Source organism: Panulirus ornatus, chromosome 34 (genome assembly GCF_036320965.1).
Source record: "Panulirus ornatus isolate Po-2019 chromosome 34, ASM3632096v1, whole genome shotgun sequence".
Lineage (NCBI taxonomy): Eukaryota > Metazoa > Arthropoda > Malacostraca > Decapoda > Palinuridae > Panulirus > Panulirus ornatus.
In genome coordinates this window covers 19,726,330-19,749,412 of record NC_092257.1, presented here as the reverse complement: position 1 = coordinate 19,749,412, position 23,083 = coordinate 19,726,330, and the positions used below count along the sequence as shown (strand labels likewise).

The window sequence follows — 23,083 nt, the reverse complement described above, 5'->3', positions numbered from 1 at the left end:
ATCGCCCCTTAATATTTCTTCTCTGAACTCCTTCGCTGGCTATAGATCACTTGTGATTATAACACTCGGGTCTTTTCCCCCCCTCCCTCCCCTCATTCACACTCTACTACGCTTGCTCTCTCTCTTCTCTCTCTCTCTCTCTCTCTCTCTCTCTCTCTCTCTCTCTCTCTCTCTCTCTCTCTCTCTCCCGCACATCTCGATGTAGCGCAGTGCAGAAAACATTATATCAGCGACATGAGAAAGAGATCAGGTCCTAAGACTTACCCTAGTTATCTATCTATCTATCTTTATCTATTTACGTATGCGTGTATGTATGATAGATCTATCTACTGACCCTACGATCCCACTGTATGGGATAACGTGCAGTTCAAGTTTGATAACAATATCCCCAAATTATGATCATGTCTTAACCCCATCACTCGACGCTTCACACGCACGAAGGAAAGAGACAGTAGACACCTTACCAGCATTAAGCCACAGTGTGACGACCAGACCCTGATGATAATCGATCGTTTGCTCTCCCGTTGATCACACGGGACGTGAAAGTCTATCTGTTAGAATAGACAAGTTTATGTGATTAATTCCAATGAACATCACGACTATGAGAGAAGGATTAAGTCCTATATATATGTGATATATACTCCGCCCTCATTCATATACCGAAGCGACGACGCTTGTAAGTAGTAAGTGGCTTATGTAAGTAATATGTCCTCACACACACACACACACACACACTCAGGTACTTCTCCCTCAGCCATGTTAGGCTCAGAGCTGTGTAAGTCCCGACCTGTGAACTGGACATGAAGTTATCGTACAGTAGACACGGGCTAAATGATCAGTCTGTCCTCACTCGATGCCTTGCGACGGTGCCAAACAAAACTAAAATTTTTGAACGTGACGGTAAATTTCTCCCAATTTTTTTTTGTTTTCAAGGTCCTCCCGAAAATGTCCATTGGCAAAACTTGAAGCGCAGAAGGAGGGGGAGGAAGGTTCATTCTCATGGGCGACCTCCAGTTAGCATGCAGTATTAAATGGCTATGCGTTAATGGGGTATATTAATGTGTATGCAGTAATGGGGTAGATTACTGGCTGTATGCAGTAATGGGGTATGTCAGTGGCTGTGCAGTAATGGGGTATGTTAATGGCTGTGCAGTAATGGGGCATGTAAATAGCTATGCAGTAATGGGGTATGTTAATGGCTATGCAATAATGGGGTATGTCAATAGCTATATAGTAATGGGGTATGTCATTGGCTATGCAGTAATGGGGTATGTCAGTGGCTATGCAGTAATGGGGTATGTTAATGGCTATGCAGTAATTGGGTATGTCAGTGGCTATACAGTAACGGGGTATATTAATGGCTATGCAGTAATGGAATGGGGTATATATCATCGACTGTGCAGTAATGGGGTATGCCAATGGCTATGCAATAATGGGGGCATGTAATAGTTATATAGCAATGCGGTATTCGATAGCTATACAGTAATGGGGTACGATAATACCCATGCACTGATCATGATTACGAAAGGATGCTGTGAAAGTTTCTACGAATGTTCCATACGAAGAGCCATTGCATTGCTTTGCAATAACCACAATGATCAGCATTTCCTTTCAACTAGAAATAGTACAAGAGATACGCTTTCACAGGCAGTGAGTCACTTCACATCATCACTGATGATGGTCAACGCTACACTAACCTGTAGACCTCAATGTAGCTGGTATCTTGGCCTTGTTATGCGTACGTGTCGTCTCAGCCTTACCTCTAGTGTGTCACAAGGCCGTGTTAACGTAGTCTGAATATATATATATATATACGCCCCAGCTACGTCATCCCTACCGAATATAAACTGTTAGAAATGTTAGACGTCCTTTTTTTTTCTCTCTCTAATACATAGAGTTATCGTAAGACATTGATCTACAAATAGTCAGGGATGCAGGTATAAAAACACACCAGGAACGAAAGACCATATATAAGAAAAAGAAAATACGGTAGAAAACATACATACATATATATATATATATATATATATATATATATATATATATATATATATATATATTCCTATGAGTCCACGGGGAAAATGAAACACGAAAAGTTCCCAAGTGCACTTTCGTGTAATAATCACACCATCAGGGGAGACACAAGAGAGAAATATAACAGTCAGTTGTGATCCTTTTCAATATATATATATATATATATATATATATATATATATATATATATATATATATATATATATATATATATATATATTATCCCTGGGGATAGGGGAGAAAGAATACTTCCCACGTATTCCCTGCGTGTCGTAGAAGGCGACTAAAAGGGGAGGGAGCGGGGGGCTGGAAATCCTCCCCTCTCGTTTTTTTTTTAATTTTCCAAAAGAAGGAACAGAGAATTGGGCCAGGTGAGGGTATTCCCTCAAGGCCCAGTCCTCTGTTCTTAACGCTACCTCGCTAATGCGGGAAATGGCGAATAGTTTGAAAGAAAGAAAGAATATATATATATATATATATATATATATATATATATATATATATATATATATATATATATATATATATATATATAAAAGAAGATCCAAGAATACTTCTTGAAGACAGGAAACTCTCTATTACCTTCAAGATGGCATGAGAACATTGGTGAGGCAGACGAGCAGTTAACGGAGACGGCGAGACAGCCAGTGAGCCAGCCAGTCATGTGGTGTCCCTGACACAGTGACAAGTGAGAGTAAGGGTCAGGTTATACGAGTTCATCCCTCCTCCAGGCATGTCTCTCATGCCCACCCGCCCGCAACCTACCAGGAATGCACACCTCTTGCAGATTTCCACTCGCCAGACTTTCTTTTATTTGATTTCTTTTCCCTCACTCCCTTTAATACGCTTTGGTTTATCTTGTCCCCTTTTTTCCCCTCCTCTGATTCTATGATCACCTGAGGGTTCTGCTAGCCTTCTTATATCCTCAGTTACAATCACTGGGATTATGTTTCTCACACTCTCGTCTTCCTCCTTCCTTTCTTCCTTCCCAGACAGCCAGCGTCCCTCACTCCACACTCACCACTTAGTCTCTCTCTGTCTCTCTCTGTCTCTCTCTCTCTCTCTCTCTCTCTCTCTCTCTCTCTCTCTCTCTCTCTCTCTCTCTCTCTCTCTCTCTCTCTCTCTCTCTCTCTCTCTCTCCTTTCCTTCCCGTTCCTTATCCCCTCCCTGTCCCATCCTGACGGGGCTCCTCTGTCCCCCTTCCCTTACCCCCGTGCCACCACCCGAGCCGTGACTCACTCACCCCGCATGACAAGCAGGGGAAGGGGGAGGAGCGGCTGGCAGAGGCAGGGTGTGTGTGTGTGTGTGTGTGTGTGTGGAGGGAGGGGGGCGTGACTGTGGTCATTGCCAGCGTCAAGGGAGACTGCTCACGCGCGCAAAAGAACCTTTTGGCCTCGTTTCCCATCCACCCAACCGTTGGCCCGTGAAGGTGCATTGTGCCGATATCTGAGTGATCGTTGTGTCTGGTCGCCACTCCGTATGTCTGTCTGGTCGTCGCGCATCTGTACGTCTGTCTGATCACCACATCTTACGTCTGTCTGATCGTCACATTTTACGTCTGTCTGATCGTCACATTCTACGTCTGTCTGATCATCACATCGTACGTTTGTCTGATCGTCACACATCGTACGTCTTCTGTCTGATCATCACATCCTACGTCTGTCTGGTCGTCACATCCTACGTCTGTCTGATCGTCAAATTTTACATCTGTCTGGTCGTCACCCATCTTACGTCTGTCTGTCCCTCTGTCTGCAAGCTCAGATATCATCCCCAAGCGTCTGCTTCCAACTCCCATTTGTCCATGTATGAATACAACCTCCAGTTGGATGTTTCTATGAACGTAAGGTCGGGGTGAGGGGAGGTGATCTGTGTACATGAGTGCCTCGTCTTGTTTTTCTTGTCGTATTTTCGTCCATCATCTGAATGTTGTGTTATGAGGGAGAAACCTTGCGTTTTATAGGTGCGTGTATGTTTATGACTTTCTTTTATTCGTTCCTTCGCTTTCCATAAATGATTTCCACCCCCCCTTCTCCTCCCATCCCTTCCTTTCCTTCCCGTACATCACCAGTATACAGCGTGTGCCCATGTATATATATGTATGTAGGATAGTCACATGTGAACAACCACGCTCATATTTTCTTTTCCATGTAAGTTAGGTTTGTCTGGTTATAATTCATCATAGGACTAGTTTCGTGGTGTTGCCCAGGTCTGTTTCCAAATGGCCTCTGCAACCCAAGGACGAGATGCTTTTCAGTAGCAGGGGCATGTGGACTCCTTCGGAGTGAGGTGGTGATCGACATGACTGCATTTCCATTGATTCAGCCTCGCCAAAGGTGAAATTTCATTCGCAGGCAGGCAGAGCCCGGTAGCACCGGTGATATATATATATAAATATATATATATATATATATATATATATATATATATATATATATATATATATATATATATATATATATATATATTGGAAAGGATCACAATTGAACGCGTGATTATTACACGAAAGTGCACTTGGGAAATTACCGTGTTTCATTTCTCCCTGAACTCATGGGACTATATATATATATATATATATATATATATATATATATATATATATATATATATATATATATATATACAGGAGTAAATGCATTTATGCAAGTCAGCAGCAAAAGCCGTAAATCTAGGTGCGACTCCACCCACAAGCCTGCCCCCCCTTGCCTCTCCCTTTCCCCTTCCTACATACCCCACATCCCTCCCCCCCTGACAAACCCACCCCCTCCCCCCTCCTCTCCGTAGACATGCCCAACCCCTGAACACATCCCCCCCAAACACCTTTCTCAGACACCCTCCATTCCCCTTCCACTAACACCCACCCCCCCACAATCCTTCACCCCTATCCGAAAAAAACAACCCCTTCCCCCCCATCTCAACACCTTCCAACACGCCTATCCCCCCCTTCCCTAAGAGACACCCCATCACCCATTTCCCCAGATACTCCTAGCTTCTTCCTTCCCCTCCACACACACCTTCCTCCCTCCATCCCATCGCTATACTGACCAGGTATTATGTAACGGACGCCCGACCTCCTACCCACACACCTGGCCAGCCCTCCCTCCCCCTTCCCTCCCTCCCTCCTCGGACCAGACCGCCTCCATCCCCTCCCTCCCTACACCCTACCCCCATCAGCTCCCCCCCCCCTTCCCCGCACACCAACTTCACGCCTTTCATTTATCTGGATTATGTGTTTTTTTCATACTTTTTTTTTTTCTTTTTTTTCTGTCGTGTTTAGTGGGAAGAAGAGGCTGGACAAACAAGGGCAAATTGGGGGAATGATGAGGGACTCAGTTGTGAGGATATACAGCTATGGGGGAGGAGGAGGAGGAGGAGGAGGAGGAGGAGGAGGAGGGGTGTGTGACGGGGTTTAATGAGGTGTGTGAGTGGTGCGTTGGATCGGTATATCTCTGGCGCCTAGTTAAGTCTGGTGCCGGTATGTTATGAGGGTGAGGAGGAGGAGGAGGAGAAGGAGGAGGAGGAGGGTGAGGGTGAGGAAGAGGAGCACGTAGTTAGGACGCTGTGTATGTGTCTTGCTTCAGGGCAGAAGCAACTGAGCTGGAGGTCAAGACATGCTCACTGTGTGTTGCGGTTGGGTGAGTTGTGTTCCACCCAGGGGGGTCTTTGAGGGTCCGAGGTCAGGGGGAGGAAGTGTGTCCCATGTTTATGTTGATGTCTCCATCGTAAGAAATATATTCTGTTGTTTTTCTGTCTTCCATTTTCTAACATTTGAGTCCTTCACTTGTGTGCTGACTGGTATAGTAATCTTTCCCTCACTATCTTTCAGTAATTATCCGTACCGTTTGGACCATCAGCTTCTGTGAGTTCGCGGGCTGTGAGCTCGATGGGATGACGCAGCTCTTGCTTCTGTAGGAGTATGCTGGCAACTGCCGCTCTCTAGGCTCGTCTGGGGAGGGATGCTTTGGGTAAACGCCACCCGCTTGGCTTCAGTGTCTTAACACGACATCGCGCGTTGTTTGACGTACGGCCTTAGCATAATTAGCCGGTCCTTTGGCTTGGCTTCAGTGTCTTAACACGACATCGCGCGTTGTTTGACGTACGGCCTTAGCATAATTAGCCGGTCCTTTGGCGTTGTGTTGGTGCTTCACATGGGTGAACTCCGTCAACCTTTGTTTAATATCCCAGATTTTCACATCTATTGGGTGGATGTCGACCCATCCACCTCCTTTCTTACGGGCTTGGTGCGTCCTGGCTATGTGCACTTTGGCGTTGTGTTGGTGCTTCACATGGGTGAACTCCCTCAACCTTTGTTTGATATCCCAGATTTTCACATCTACTGGGTGGATGTCGACCCATCCACCTCCTTTCTTACGGGCTTGGTGCGTCCTGGCTATGTGCACTTTGGCTTCGAGTGCGTGGGTAAAAATGTCCATTCTTTCAGTCTTCCTCCACCGATACAGCCGTAGTTGTCAGCTCATTGCAATTAGATGGTTTGGGGCTGTTAAGGAAGGAGCCTGTGGTACGAAATTTTGGATGATACTTACGGCTGGGAGGTGGTCATCCTCCCTCTTAATCTCTGTCCCTCCTTCTCCAACACCGTCCGGACTGGGGGGAAAAAGGCGTCATTAACTAGTCTGGTGACAGTGTCTGGTGACGGTGAGGAAGTCTGGTGATGGTGTCTGGTGACGGTGAGGAAGTCTGGTGACAGTGTCTGGTGACGGTGAGGAAGTCTGGTGATGGTGTCTGGTGACGGTGAGGAAGTCTGGTGACGGTGTCTGGTGACGGTGAGGAAGTCTGGTGATGGTGTCTGGTGACGGTGAGGAGTCTGGTGACGGTGTCTGGTGACGGTGAGGAAGTCTGGTGATGGTGTCTAGGGACGGTGAGGAAGTCTGGTGACGGTGTCTGGTGACGGTGAGGAAGTCTGGTGACGGTGTCTGGTGACGGTGAGGAAGTCTGATGACGGTGTCTGGTGACGGTGAGGAAGTCTGGTGATGGTGTCTAGTGACGGTGAGGAAGTCTGGTGACGGTGTCTAGTGACGGTGAGGAAGTCTGGTGATGGTGTCTGGTGACGGTGAGGAAGTCTGGTGATGGTGTCTGGTGACGGTGAGGAAGTCTAGTGACGGTGTCTGGTGACGGAGAGGAAGTCTGGTGATGGTGACTGGTGACGGAGAGGAAGTCTGGTGACGGTGACTGGTGACGGTGAGGAAGTCTGGTGACGGTGTCTGGTGACGGAGAGGAAGTCTGGTGACGGTGTCTGGTGACGGTGAGGAAGTCCGGTGACATCCGGGAGCGTCTCGTCCGTGTTTGGGTTTCCCTGTCGGTCCCGAAACAGACCAGAGGACTCTGGGTATAGCTGTAAGGGGCGCCTTGGACTACGACGTACCCCACATGAAATCGCTTGTCCCTTCCCTCCACCTGTGTCACAGTACGCCACGAATGTAGTGGTCTAGGGACGAAACGCATGAGGAGGGTTGATGTCACGCAACACCATGACATCATCAACCAGGCCTCCTGTATGATGTCAGCAGGTGATAATATGAAAAAGATTTCGACGTCAACGAAAGGGTCACACACACACGCACACACACACACACACACACACACACACACACACACACACACACACACCTTCTTCTGTACTTAATATGTTATCACGCATAGTGCCACATGCCCCTCGTATACCGCTAGGACGATCTCATATAAACTCCTACATCCTCTGCCTTCCCTCCCTCCCTGTATCTCAAGCATGACATGTACAAATACTGGCCTAAGACTCGAGGCTCAGAAATGAAACAGACAGACAGCGTCACACGTGTATGAAACAGAGAGACAGCGTCACGAGTGTATGAAACAGAGAGACAGCGTCACAAGTGTATGAAACAGACAGCGTCACAAGTGTATGAAACAGAGAGATAGCGTCACAAGTGTATGAAACAGAGAGACAGCGTCACGAGTGTATGAAACAGACAGACAGCGTCACAAGTGCATGAAACAGAGAGACAGCGTCACAAGTGTATGAAACAGACAGACAGCTTCACAAGTGCCCTATGTATCATCTTTTATCAACCTGTTGGCAAGTCAGCCACATAACCTTATACCAGGTGGTAATGTCCTCCACTCGGCTTCAGTGGATGTCGGATCCACCAGAACCCCAGTGTGAAGCCAACAGAGAACGCCATATATATATATATATATATATATATATATATATATATATATATATATATATATATATATATATATATATATATATATATATATTCCTATGAGTCCACGGGGAAAATGAAACGCGAAAAGTTCCCAAGTGCACTTTCGTGTAATAATCACATCATCAGGGGAGACACAAGAGAGAAATATAACAGTCAGTTGATATACCCACATCTCTTGGGTGACCTCACAGGAAAGAGAGAGAAGCAAGACACCACATTAATCTTGATAGCATATATGACGGACGATGGCAAGTAAGGTTATCAAATTCTACGGAGGTTGGAAGTAATTCTTGTATGCCCGTATCAGCATAACCAGTTAAGGTTTATGTATCAGTAGTTTAGAGTATCTATCTAGGATTGTTTATGAACAAGGTAGAGGTCTGGATGGACGTTAGAATTACACGATGGATTTGAATTGTTCAGTGGAAAACGAGATATCATGATATGTTTACACCCCCGAAGAACCATAGCGTCGAAGTCGTCAGCGTTCACAGTCGTCAGCGTTCGCAGTCGTCAGCGTCACACGGATGTGAATGGTTCGTTTGCGTTGGTCTGGCAGTTGACATAAGAATCTTAGAGTACTTTTGAGATTCCAGGATGGTTACATATACTTGTTGAAAACAAGATACAGAGGTGTCGCAACCATCACCCAGTCAAAATGGGTATCGGTGCCTAAACTGGAATACTGGAAAGCAGTGATAGAGGCACACAACACAGCCACTCACCCTCAGTAGTGTGACTGATGTCTGAAGAGGCAACCAAAAAACGAGAGTGAGAGAGAGAGAGAGAGAGAGAGAGAGAGAGAGAGAGAGAGAGAGAGAGAGCGAGCCACTCAGACACCCAGGCCTGCAATGCCGAAGGTCTGGTGGGGGACGGGAGTCGCAGACTGTAAACCTTAGGGCTTGGATGTGAGGTTCTTCGTCAGCCAGGGGGAAACTTTGGCCCTTGCTGAGGGTAGATAAGGCGGGAGTGAAGGAGAGTAGCGCTCGTCTGCCCACGTAACCACACGATCGTCTGGCCAGGTTATTGCGCCAGAAACTCGTCTCCTGCCAAAATACTGTCGCCGGTTCAGTCCCCCCAACTCCCTCTTTCTTGACACCTCCATCTCCCTCCTCCTCCTCTTCCTCCTCTCACCTTCCTCTTTCCTCCTCCTCCTCCTCCTCCTTCCTTTTTCCTCTTCTTCCTCCTCTCTCCTTTCTTTTTCCTCTTCCTCTTCCTCCTCCTCCACCTTCTACCTATAGCTTATTCTCCCCTCACTTTTATATTCATCTGTATCACCTTCTCTGTTCCTTCATTTGTTGTGTCGTTCGTACCAGTTCGAATCCTCCTGCCTGATTTTCTCGACTCTCTCTAATTCTCCGTTCTCTTGCACTGCGGTTGCCCTCGTGTCTCCTCCTCCCAGTTCCTCTCTCTCTCTCTCTCTCTCTCTCTCTCTCTCTCTCTCTCTCTCTCTCTCTCTCTCTCTCTCTCTCTCTCTCTCTCTCTCCCTCCCTCCCTCCCTCTCAGCTACATCGTTGGTTCTTACCCCACCCCGCCCCAATCATCTACACCCTTCCTATCTCTCCCTTACACTTGCGATAGCCCTGTCCCTTCCTATATCGTATTACCGATATCATTGGCGATATATCACAGTATCAGTAGATCAGTAAGGTCTTTTGCTTTTAGGTATTGGGTTATTTCCCGTCTCTCCATTTAGGGAAACGAAACTCACCGGAACGGTTTGAGATGATCAACGTCTGTATAAATACCTTTATCTCTAGGGACAGACGGTGTATGTTTACCAAATGGCGTCCTAGCTTCGTCTCTTCGATGTATATCAACTGACTGTTATATTTCTCTCTTGTGTCTCCCCTGATGATGTGATTATTGCACGAAAGTGCACTTGGGAACTTATCGTGTTTCATTTTCCCCGTGGACTCACAGGAATATATATATATATATATATATATATATATATATATATATATATATATATATATATATATATATATATATATAAATAATCGACCCTTTGAGCACAGTGGTACGAACCATGGGTTCATTATAGCCTGGCCTTTGACCTGATCCTGAGGTTTAGGTTAATGGTCGGTCACCCCAAGGTTCAGGATGTTGACAATAACCAGACTGAGGCCTCCTGTTACCCAGGTCAGGCAAAGGACAGTGGAGTTGGTGGGCGTTTGCCTGCCATACACTGCTCACTTGCCTGTCTATGGGGCCACGATACTGAGGTCTGTGTCTACACACACACACACACACACACACACACACACACACGCTTGGCATAGGCTAAGGTGTTGCTTGTGTGCGTACATACACATGAGTTAATAATAGGAACATATACACGGGGCAATACGAGTGTAAAAATCGTATTACACACGAATAGTGATTACACACACACACACACACACACACACACACACACACGCTTGGCATAGGCTAAGGTGTTGCTTGTGTGTGAGTACATACACAGGAGTTAATAATAGGAACATATACACGGGGCAGTACGAGTGTAAAAATCGTATTACACACGAATAGTAATTACACACACACACACACACACACGCTTGGCATAGGCTAAGGTGTTGCTTGTGTGTGAGTACATACACAGGAGTTAATAATAGGAACATATACATGGGGCTATACAAGTGTAAAAATCGTATTACACACGAATAGTAATTACACACACACACACACACACACACAAACACAGGAATGGCTTTTACCTCAACATTCAAAATCATTTTTTTCCCATACGAAAATATATACCTTCTCTCTTAAGGAAATCGTCGTTTTCATTTTCAATTCTTTCAAAAAACGGGATGAATAATTGCATATAATTTCTTCTTTCTTTTTTTTTCCTTTTTTTGCTACCTTGTTTTCGCTAGGCTTGCGTGAGCGACATTTTTTTTTTTACATGTTTCACCTTTTTTTTTTTCTTTTGTTCTCGTCGATGTTGCTGTACGTCTGTCGCAAGACGTCTGCCATTTCGCAGCGTTGCGACGCATCGCTGGCGTAGGTCATTATATAATACATCCTCTCGAAAGATATATAAGGTTATATCAAAGTATTTCTGCCTATGACAGAAGGCCGTATATAGCAGTATATATATATATATATATATATATATATATATATATATATATATATATATATATATATATATATATATATATATATTCATATATATTTATATATATCCTTGAGGATAAGGGAGAAAGAATACTTCCCACGTATTCCCTACGTGTCGTAGAAGGCGACTAAAAGGGGAGGGAGCGGGGGGCTGGAAATCCTCCCCTCCCGTTTTTGAATTTTCCAAAAGAGAAAACAGAGAAGGGAGCCAAGTGAGGATATGCCCTCTAAGGCTCAGTCCTCTGTTCTTAACGCTGCCTCGCGAACGTGGGAAATGGCGAATATATACGAAAAAAGAAATATGTATTTTTCAATGATCGTGCCACCGTATTGCCCGTGATGGCCACGTAGTCATCTCGAAAATGGAGCCAGTCTCATGATACAGGTGCGTTCATCGCTGATACTAGATTCATTCTTTAACGCCGGTACGACTCCTGAGCGCGACGGTACGACGGTACGACCCTTGAGTACGGCGGTACGACCCTTGAGTACGACGGTACGACCCTTGGGTACGACGGTACGACTCTTGAGCCCGACGGTACAACCACACCCCTCGAGCATGGCGAGTTGACCCTTGGTTACGACGGTACGACTCCTAAGCGCCACGGTACGATCCTTGAGTACGACGGTACGACCCTTGAGTACGACGGTACGACTCCTGAGCCCGACGGTACAACCACACCCCTCGAGCATGGCGAGTCGACCCTTGGGTACGACTGTACTACTCCTGAGCGCGACGGGACGACCCTTGAGTACGACGGTACGACAAATGTGCACGACGGTACGACCCTTAACTAAGACGGTGCGACTCCTGAGGACGACGGTACGACTCCTAAACGCGATGGTATGACCCTTGAGTACGACGGTATGACCACACCTCTCAAATGTGGCGAGTCGAGCTTCGGAGTGTAATGGAGCGATCCCTTAGGTGAAGGTCTGAGAGGTGCTATTACACGTGAAGGGACGTCACCATTATCCCCAGCGGGCTAATGCATCACTGGCTTTGGACGATGGTGGGCCGGAGAGTGGGTACATGTCTGGTGTATACTGAAATTACATATGTGTTGTTAATGTATTAAAGAAAAAGCTTCGTGTAACACTAGAGCGATCAAGAACTGGAGATGTACGGACGCACGCACGCACACGAGCGTACAAACGCTCTCTCTCTCTCTCTCTCTCTCTCTCTCTCTCTCTCTCTCTCTCTCTCTCTCTCTCTCTCTCTCTCTCTCTCTCTCTCTCTCAACTACTCGCTTTAATTTCCGTGTTAGACCTAACGACTGCAAGGGCCATTAAGGTCATCAGTGTGTAATGAACAGCAACTACAACAGCGATAAAAACGAACACCTTCGCCTGTTCAAAATAATAAATTTCATGACCACACATACCCTTGATATATATATATATATATATATATATATATATATATATATATGGTCGCTCATTGTATATATGGTTCTTGCCATGTTTTACAGTGCTTAAAAAGAACTATATATTCTCAGAAATCTTTGTATAGCTTTTAGTCTTTCTCGAAAGTTTCATTCTTGAAATACACTTTCACTCTTATTCAGTATAATTACAATGGGAGGATAATCTTAAGAAGACGTGAAATTATCGTATGATTATCATTAATCCTTTTGAGTGCCCACATACCACCAGACTTCTAACTTCCCACTTCATAAGGAAACCCCACATTTATGAGTCAGGCCTCGGGTCCTTCCCTCATAGCTCAGGCGACTCGTGTCATGTGTGGGCAGAAGAAGCCCTGTTACCTGCTCAGGTTCTTTTTAAAATTCTCAATTAGAAGAAATTGTCATTTTTGGACGTCCATGAAGCAAGTGGCCACAGAAAATGAAAGTCTTATGACCAGGGACTAATGTATAATGTCTGGCCTTATGATAAACGTGCTGACGACAATATGTTATAAGGTTAAAGCAAAAAGAACGCCACGGAATAGCCTTCTCCACAAACCTAAGATATAGAATGTAGCAGTTATTAAATCAATTTGTTAATACATGTGAAGCTTTTAGGATCCAATATATACTACATTTAAGCGCAGTAATTACAAATTTAATAAGTACTCGTAAATTTATGTATACAGTGTTTTAGCGAGTCTCAGTTACCAAGTGTTGAAGACCATGACCAACTTTGAGTCAAGGTTTGTCCATATTCTCACACGCTGTTGTGAACACCATGACGACTTCTATATATTATAGGCATGTCGTGGGCTTTAATGTGACCCCTCTATTTAAGTACATTTTCTATGAATTCGTTGTCTCTGTTGATAAGAAAGCCTTAAATGTAGAGATCGTAGCTAAAACTCAGCCACTCTTAAATCACCCTTAAGTGGAGTTATATATATATTTATATACCTATAAATATATATGTGGGATGATTTCGTGATTTCTCTTTATCTCTAATCAACACTGGTGCAATATGATCAGTAGATATACAGATAAAGAACGATTTATTGAATTTAGATAGTCATTCGGGTGATGTACTGTTAAGGAATTACATAATTGGGTGGTTGCAGTAGTCATTAGTTAACTGATCGCAAAACTGAAGATCAAGGTGGGGCTGGACACGTCTACGGTGTGGATAAATGCGTGAGTGAAGTCTCTTTACATAGTACAGAAGGTTTTTACAGAATAAATTCTATGTTTTATACATTAGACGTGTAGTGGTGAGTGGTTGAACATTAGATGATGTAAAGTTGCATATTAGTTGAATTGCTGTAATGTATATTTACATTTTGGTTGTATTGCTGTAGTATTTTTATAGATATATTATGTATCTATTGGTGTACATTAAGTTACGGATATTATCACATTAGTTGCATTACAAAGTAATACAGTTGCTGACGTACACAGGACTACGGGTGAGGAAACGAAACTTAACTGCTCATGGATTGTTTGTACACGAGCGCTGGATGGTTCAGGGTGATTTTGGTGACGGGCGTCAGTCAGTGGAGGTTAGTCTCGGTGGTACAGTGCTGTGTGCTGGGTCGCAACCCTGTGGGTCACTGTGGTCAGCCGTGTATCGCAAACTCTCCAGCGGACGGAGGACCGAGGAATGCAACCATTATCCAGTTGTTTACGACCGAGCCGATCGCAGCTCCGTCGGACGTCGCAGGCCTTGAGAGAGAGAGAGAGAACAGACCGAGATTCGCTACGTCACTGGTAAAGAAAGGTATCTTTGACATATTGCTGTGTGTGCAGAGAGAGAGAGAGAGAGAGAGAGAGAGAGAGAGAGAGAGAGAGAGGAGTTCATGTCGACCTATTGACCTAAAGGCGCCCACCTGGAGCGTCGCCACTTCACACGCGCCCTGCCCTATGGTGTGTGTGTGTGTGTGTGTGTGTGACCTTCTCGTGTAAAGGCATCGTGAGGTAAGCCGTATTAAGCTGGGTAAATGGCATCACAGCTTACTGAGGCTTTGATAACGGAGTAAACAGCTTTAACGGTGGATCAGGGGCGATAGTTGATTTGCTTATTAGATAAGATCTTGAAACTGTTCCAATGTTGTTTGTGTGGGCAACATACAGTTTACTTCCCGGTTCATCCCCAACGCCGTTGTTCAATATATGTCGAGTATAATTAAATAATATTTGTAGTTACGAAACAAATATATACATTGATACATATGTAAACTGCGAGGGTTCACGTTATAGTGGTAGGCATTACTGGTCATGAATTAGCACAGATGTGTTCGAATTCTAGGTGGGGCAGTCTGCCCACAACCAACCCAGGTGTTCATCTACCCATATATATATATATATATATATATATATATATATATATATATATATATATATATATATATATATATATATCATAATACCTTCCAATAGCAAGGACTCGAACCTTGTACCATATGTGTGGTAGGTGGGTACGCTGCCTATATATTTATGCTATGGGCAGCTTAGCGTAGTGTTGATGTACCCAGCCACCACGGATATGGTACGAGGTTCGAATCTTTGCCGTTGGAGATCAGTTTTTTTTTTTTTTAATTTTCCAAAAGAAGGAACAGAGAAGGGGGCCAGGTGAGGATATTCCCTCAGAGGCCCAGTCCTCTGTTCTTAACGCTACCTTGCTAACGCGTGAAATGGTGAATAGTTTGAAAGAAAAAGAAAAAAAAATATATAAAATGCTATTGCAAAGTATTTAGTAAAACTATCGCCGCGTAGACCTTAACAACCCAATTACATCGTACCCTTCGTCGCATTATGCTACCCGTACCATCGCTGAATCCGTCTTGATTACTAATATATTAATAACTGCAACCCATCCCTTGGCAATCTTAATCAACCGTACAGTCATAGCTAAGGGTTCAAGATGCTTTGGCACATGTAGAAATCTTTGATACTAAATTTATCCCATGCAACCGCTACTGTGTGGCTGTTGTGGTGGTCACTGAGTGGCTGTTGTGGTGTGTTGGTGGAGTGTTGGTCACTGAGTGGCTATTGTGGTAGGTGGTGGAGTGGTGGTCACTGAGTGGCTATTGTGGTGGAGTGGTGGTCACTGAGTGGCTATTGTGGTGTGGTGGTGGAGTGGTGGTCACTGAGTGGCTGTTGTGGTGGAGTGGTGGTCACTGAGTGGCTGTTTTGGTGGAGTGGTGGTCACTGAGTGGCTGTTGTGGTGTGTTGGTGGAGTGGTTGAGTGGTGATCTATACCACTTTCGTAGCTTCAGTTCAATCGTCCAGTAATACGAAGTTCTCGAAGGCATCGCGTGGCTCTGCATATGACTACTACCATATGCAGAGCATCACTGAAATTTCATACATACATTATATATACGGCGAAAGAGGTGCTCGCGAACTGTCTGTGGGTGGTTCCAACGTGAGCGAAGAGTTCGCCTTCTGTCGCGCATTTTCTTGTTCCAGAGGAGTCCAACATTACCCTGCAGCTAACTGGAGCGCAACATGCGAAGATGCAGGAGCTCCTTGAGAGAGATACTGGCTTTGTGTAATTCGGGGCCTCATGAGTGGAGAATTCCCTCCCACTATTGTACTGGTTGTGATTACGCTCCAATCCAAATGCACGCACACACACACCCACACCCTTGCATACTGTCTACACCCTAGGACATACGCCTTCACAGATACACTCTAGAACAAATGCCACATTAAATACACCTCTACACTTTGTTCATACGTCTCGATATTGTAAATCACCACGTATATATGCACCATAACACTCTATACTCGTTTCTATAACCCCTGACATGGTAATAGCTCTTACATATGCTACCAAACTTTGGTTACGTTGATGAGGCCATGGTCTACCGTGGCTCGCTGTATAATCAGAGCAATGCTTTCTAAACATTGTGGCACACAGAGATTCTCCGTAAATGTGTCAACACGCCCGACACTTCCTCAACGCATCCCCCGCTGGGAAGTCGTTTAACCCACTTTTTTTTTTTATACATTCGTAAAGTAAGAAAGTTTAAAGTTGGTGACACATCTTTGAATCCCATGTTCATTCATGGTGGGATGTTTATATTTTCTGTGTGCAGGAAATTGTGGAGTTCTGTCTCTGCGGGAAAAAATATGAGGGAAAATATACAAGTCTTTGTCTTAGAAGATGAATGTATTATCAACACAGCCATGTATTTGCTGTTTTGTTTTTGATATGTGGAAAGAGAGAGGGTTTAAACCTATTGCCTGCTGGAGGAATTTTTGTTACGGCAGCACCCTGGGGAGAGAGAGAGAGAGAGAGAGAGAGAGCCATGGTGAAACATCACTCTCACTTCCCTCTGCTGTGGCGACATGACGTCAAGCAGGGACACACGCTGGGATCAGTCAGCAAAATTTAGATTAGAATATTGTGTGGTGGAGCCGTGTGTGTGTGTGTGTGTGTAGACGTGGATGGGAACTGGTGGCTGTGATGCTTGTGACATTTAAGAAAATTGTCTCTTGGTACGTACGTATGTACGTGGCAGGCGCGGATGAACGGTAGCCACCATGATCATAGACGCCCAGAGGACGATTGAGAGCAAGAGAGAGAGAGAGACACGTAGGCATTTCAAGTTTCTTTCTCCCATTTCTCTCTCTCTCTCTCTCTCTCTCTCTCTCTCTCTCTCTCTCTCTCTCTCTCTCTGCAAGGGGGGGTGGCGTTGACATCGACCACTTTGCTCCTCTGGAGGACACGGATCCATTGCAAACAAAGCTCTGGTACATGCACCTGGGAGGGTGATGTGAATTAAGTTATCTTTTTTCAAGTTCATCCAACAACTTGATTAAAGTGAACCAGGTATGATTATCCATATGAGTAATCCTCGTTAATCTACCTTCTGATCATTGATTCAAGAGCGTCTGAAAGCAGTCAAGATAAGAGGGAATTAATCCGAGCGATATGAATAAATTAGAAATAAATGAATTACTCATTTATTGCGTAGTTTATGGTGATATTCATGTATGACCTTCCTGGTGTACTGGTTAGCGGTGCTTAGCAAGAAGCATTCACGTGCTATCCAGGTTCGAGGCCTCGTAGGTTCGAACCCTGGTCGCTGCAGCTTGTCCAAGTTAACCCAGCTGTTCATCCTCCACTTTTGGGCTTGTCGAAAAAAATGGGTACCTGGGTCAAGCTAGGATAATTATGTTATATATAATTTTCATATTTGATCGCAGTTTCCTGCGTGAGCGAGATAGTGCCAGTAACAGACCAAGACAGGCCGACCTACGAACGAAATACACATAAGTACACCTGGTAGTCAATCTTGACCTTTATGTTCACTTGCCGGAAGCCATAGTAAGGAAAGAAAAAAAAAGAGAGAGAGAGAGAGGTGGCGGGGATTGCTGCTGTATTTGTGGTTTTTACGTTCCCATCCCAGGCCAGTAATGCCTACACGATGGACGGGGATCTTATGTCTGGCACAACCATATTTTTTTTTCTTCCCCTGTGTCTGCCTGTCTTTCTCTGTCTGTCTGTCTGTCTGTCTGTCTCTCTCTCTCTCTCTCTCTCTCTCTCTCTCTCTCTCTCTCTCTCTCTCTCTCTCTCTCTCTCTCTCTCTCTCTCTCTCTCATGGTATTCGTGTATTTGTTTGGGGTATCTTGTGGTGGGGTTGTACCGCGCGGATCGTTGTTTCTCTTTGTTTTGCTCGTGTCCAGTACCTGGGGTCGTTCGAGCCGCAGCTAGTGATCGTTAGAACTGCCTTGTTCTAATCGGGTTATCTGCTTTGTTGTCATTGCTTGTGAGAAGGTGCTCGACCAGGCAGGTGAGGCGTAGGTTAGAGTGGAGCGGGTCACTTGTCTGTAGAGAATGGTAAAGGGGATTCTCTTTCTTGTCCAAATGTGGTGTCGGATAGGGTTCTGAGGGCATTTAGTTCGTGTGTTGCTGATGTGCGGATGTTACTGGTGTGTGGCGCGAACGTCATGCGTGTCGTCTATGATCTACATTGGCTGGTGTTTTGGTCAGTGGGAGTGATTGTCCATTCAGAGGTGGATTCATGCCTGGCTTGGGTTAAGAGAGTGATAGAAGGACTTCTCTGGAGATGCAGACATTCTGTTGTGGGTGAGACTTTGTTCATGTTGTGTAATGGAGTGTTGTAAGGTTAGCTGGAGCAGATTAGAAGGTCGTGGAGAGAGAGAGAGAGAGAGAGAGAGAGAGAGAGAGAGAGAGAGAGAGAGAGAGAGAGAGAGAGGCTAGAGAAGGAACTGCCTCACCTTCGCTCCTTTAAAGTTTATGTGTTGGAGGAGATGCCAGGTTAGGACGCAAAGTTATGAAACTGACCAGCATTTTTTTTTTCTTTTTTTGTCCGTGTTGTGGAAGGGTGATGATGTCAAATGTCCTTTGTGTGAAGACGTGTCGGCAGATAGTGTCAAATGCTTTGCTGATGTCTATTGCTACTAGTATCGTGCGCGGACGGGGTCTGGGGTCGGTTGAACCCATCTAGGGTGTGTTGGGTGAGGTCAGTATGTAGAGTGACGGTGGAGAGGTTGGGCCTAGAGAAGTTGTTTCATTGTGTTTCTGCTCAGATTTTTTTGTTGTTATTACTCCGTTTGAAAACCGAGGAGAGAAGCGGTACAAGATGGTGGTAAGAGGTGGATGTTGGGTGGTTTTTGAGGGCTTTAGGATTAGAATTATTTTCGCTTGTGTAGCCCCTAGTCGACGAGTCGTAGGTTCGAATCCTGGTTACAGCAATCGGTCCACAGTCAACCAGCTGTTCATCTACCCCAAGGGATTATACAATGAAATGGATACCTGGCTCAAGCTAGGATATATATATATATATATATATATATATATATATATATATATATATATATATATATATATAGCGTTAATGGGATGGCCTTGATTAGGGCCTCGGCTTATAATGTCAGGCAACGCCCCCCCCCCCCCCCCATCACCGAAGGACTGGTTAACAACATTGTAGGTGTTCGTTGTTGTCCTCATCCTTGAGAGAGAGAGAGAGAGAGAGAGAGAGAGAGAGAGAGAGAGAGAGAGAGAGAGGTAGGTGTGTGCACAAAAAATTTCCGGCGATTCTGGCATCGCCCCTGAACCCCTCCTCCGCCACCACCGTATCCTACCCCCCTCAACCTTTTCCCCTCAGCTTGGATTATACAATAAGCAAAATTGTCTCCAACTGGCCTTCCCCTTTCTCGTACGGGGTGTGTGTGTGTGATATTACAGTCTCCCGACCTTCGGATAGATGAGAAAAGTTTCTCGTCGCGTCTGTCTGTGCGACGCATACCGGCACCACATGTGCATTACTGACGAGGAAGTTTACATTGTATTGCAGCGAGGCTCTGTTGTCTCCAGCCCATCTCCGCCAAAATGGAAATTTGACAAAAGATCGAAAAACCCGAGAGTAAAGTAGTGGTGTTTTTGTGGGTTCATAAACAAAATTTTGCTTATTCGTTTCTACATTTCGTAGGAGACAGGGAAGAAAGGCATTCACGTTCGTATCTGCTAGTAATGACTATGTGGGGAGACCGCCTTTTTAATCGCTGGTATGGTGTATACACCACGCAGTATCGAACATTTTTAAGTCTTTGAAGTAAACTCCATTATATCAAACCTCCCTGCCACCGGCAGACGAGTGAGGAGGACGTGTCTTGTGCCTGTGAGGAGGACGTGTCTTGTGCCTGTGAGGAGGACGTGTCTTGTGCCTGTGAGGAGGACGTGTCTTGTGCCTGTGAGGAGGACGTGTCTTGTGCCTGTGAGGAGGACGTGTCTTGTGCCTGTGAGGAGGACGTGTCTTGTGCCTGTGAGGAGGACGTGTCCTGTGCCTGTGAGGAGGACGTGTCCTGTGCCTGTGAGGAGACGTGTCCTGTGCCTGTGAGGAGGACGTGTCTTGTGCCTGTGAGGAGGACGTGTCTTGTGCCTGTGAGGAGGACGTGTCTTGTGCCTGTGAGGAGGACGTGTCCTGTGCCTGTGAGGAGGACGTGTCCTGTGCCTGTGAGGAGACGTGTCCTGTGCCTGTGAGGAGACGTGTCCTGTGCCTGTGAGGAGGACGTGTCTTGTGCCTGTGAGGAGGACGTGTCTTGTGCCTGTGAGGAGGACGTGTCTTGTGATTGTGAGGAGGACGTGTCTTGTGATTGTGAGGAGGACGTGTCTTGTGATTGTGAGGAGGAGGAGTCTTATGCCTGTAAAGAGGAGGGAGTCTCGCCTGTGTGTAGTGGAGATAGTCACTAGCCTGTCTGTGGCTGACTTTGCACATACTCCATCTCTGGCTGAGACTGTCTCTGGTCTGTCTGTGGCTAAGAGTGTCCCGAATCTGTCCCTGGCCTGTCTGTGACTGTCTACATAGCCCACCTCTTCGTCAGATTGTCTCTAGCCCGCCCTTTGGTAGGAGTCCATGTCTCTGGTCCGTGAACAGGGGTACAAACACTTGGGGTTATAACGTGCAGCCATGAGCCGGAACACACAGTGGCTTGGGACACCACCCCCGCCTCACCTCGCCTCGCTTCTACTCACCTCACCTCCCACCACGCGCCTGAGCTAGCTCAAATTTCCCCCTCCCTGTAGAAATACCCGGACGTTCTTTCATTATATCCTTTTCCCCTGCCAAATGAGAGAGAGAGAGAGAGAGAGAGAGAGAGAGAGAGAGAGAGAGAGAGAGAGAGAGAGAGAGAGAGAGAGAGGGCACTTCACCTGCCTTAACTCGTGGTGACATACCGGGATTTTGTCCTAAATAAAGTTTAACCTTACGTTCGTGGAGGCGGAGGAGGAGATGCTTCTCTGCCCCTTGTATCGAAAAGCTCTCAAGTTATATGTTGGTGGTGGAAGGAGGGGAAAAAAATATATTGAGAGGTGCGAGCCATTACTTCGGATAGCAGGTACGAACGGATCATCGCAGAGAGAGAGAGAGAGAGAGAGAGAGAGAGAGAGAGAGAGAGAGAGGAGGTGGTAGCAGCAGCCATCGGGATATGTGTCAATAGCAAAGGGGAGGAAAAGAGTTCCGGGGGGGGGAAGGGAGGGATCGAAACCCCGTGATGTGTGAAGCGACGATTTGGATCTCGTCATTGTCATTGAGTCTGCTGGATTCCAGCGGAGTACGTGGGACTCTGGGTGTGGGTGGGTCCACCAGCACGCCTCGACCGCCTTCGGATCCGGAAAATAAAGTAACATAAGGAAAAGGACAGAGACATACCCCAGGCCGGCCTCGGACATGTGTGTGTGGTGGAGGAGGAGGAGGAGGGGAAAGGAGTGGTGGGGGATTCGGACAGCGAGAGTGAGTGAGGTCTGTGCTTCTCGCAAGTTACGAAACCTTGCCTTGAATTGTGTGGAAAAAAAAAGGCGTTGGAAAGAAAATGTAGGACCTGCATTGTTATGCGAGGACGAACACGGTTCTTTTGAAGGTTGAAGGGAAGAACTGGCAGGGTATAAGCTACGAAAAGATAAGGAGATAAGAGTTAAAGTTAAGGAGCTGGCAGGGTATAAGCTACGAAAAGATAAGGAGATAAGAGTTAAAGTTGAGGAGCTGGCAGGGTATAAGCTACGAACACATAAGGAGATAAGAGTTAAAGTTGAGGAGCTGGCAGGGTATAAGCTACGAACAGATAAGGAGATAAGAGTTAAAGTTGAGGAACTGGCAGGGTATAAGCTACGAACAGATAAGGAGATAAGAGTTAAATTTAAGGAGCTAGCAGGGTATAAGCTACGAACAGATAAGGAGATAAGAGCTGAAGTTAAGGAGCTGGCAGGGTATAAGCTACGAAAAGATAAGGAGATAAGAGTTAAAGTTAAGGAGCTGGCAGGGTATAAGCTACGAACAGATAAGGAGATAAGAGTTAAAGTTGAGGAGCTAGCAGGGTATAAGCTACGAACAGATAAGGAGATAAGAGTTAAAGTTGAGGAGCTGGCAGGGTATAAGCTACGAACAGATAAGAAGATAAGTTAATGTTTTTAGGAGCTGGCAGGGTATAAGCTACTGGAGGATATAAGGATGAGAGTCAAACATTATTAAAGTCGTTCTCGGGAATATCACAAAATGTTTTCATTCCTGGTGAGAATGAGATGGGATTATGGCCACTCAAGTTGTGGTCTGGATGTTGTTGGACGAGGGTCGAGTTATTCCCTAACTCTCTCTCTCTCTCTCTCTCTCTCTCTCTCTCTCTCTCTCTCTCTCTCTCTCTCTCTCTCTCTCTCTCTCTCTCACAGTGCATTATCCAACAACTTCCTGCTTTCACAGATACCTTAACACTTTAACCTTCACGGGTTCCTTAACACTTTAACCTTCACGGGTTCCTTAATACTTTCCCTTTCACGGGTCC

General features: G+C 45.6%; 1 protein-coding gene across 2 annotated transcripts in view; it reads left to right on the top strand.

Annotated features, from left to right (window-relative positions):
• LOC139759976 (inhibin beta B chain-like) overlaps positions 1-23,083 on the top strand; it is a 234,929-nt gene that overhangs the window by 177,891 nt on the left and 33,955 nt on the right. Inside the window, exon 1 of one of the 2 annotated variants that reach the window (XM_071682697.1) lies at positions 14,255-14,555. The exons of the other annotated variant lie outside the window; for it this stretch is intronic. Coding sequence (XP_071538798.1) covers positions 14,270-14,555 — 286 coding nt within the window. The 5' untranslated portion in view covers positions 14,255-14,269. Of the gene's footprint in view, positions 1-14,254; positions 14,556-23,083 lie in introns of those variants that run through there. 2 annotated transcript variants of the gene reach the window in all.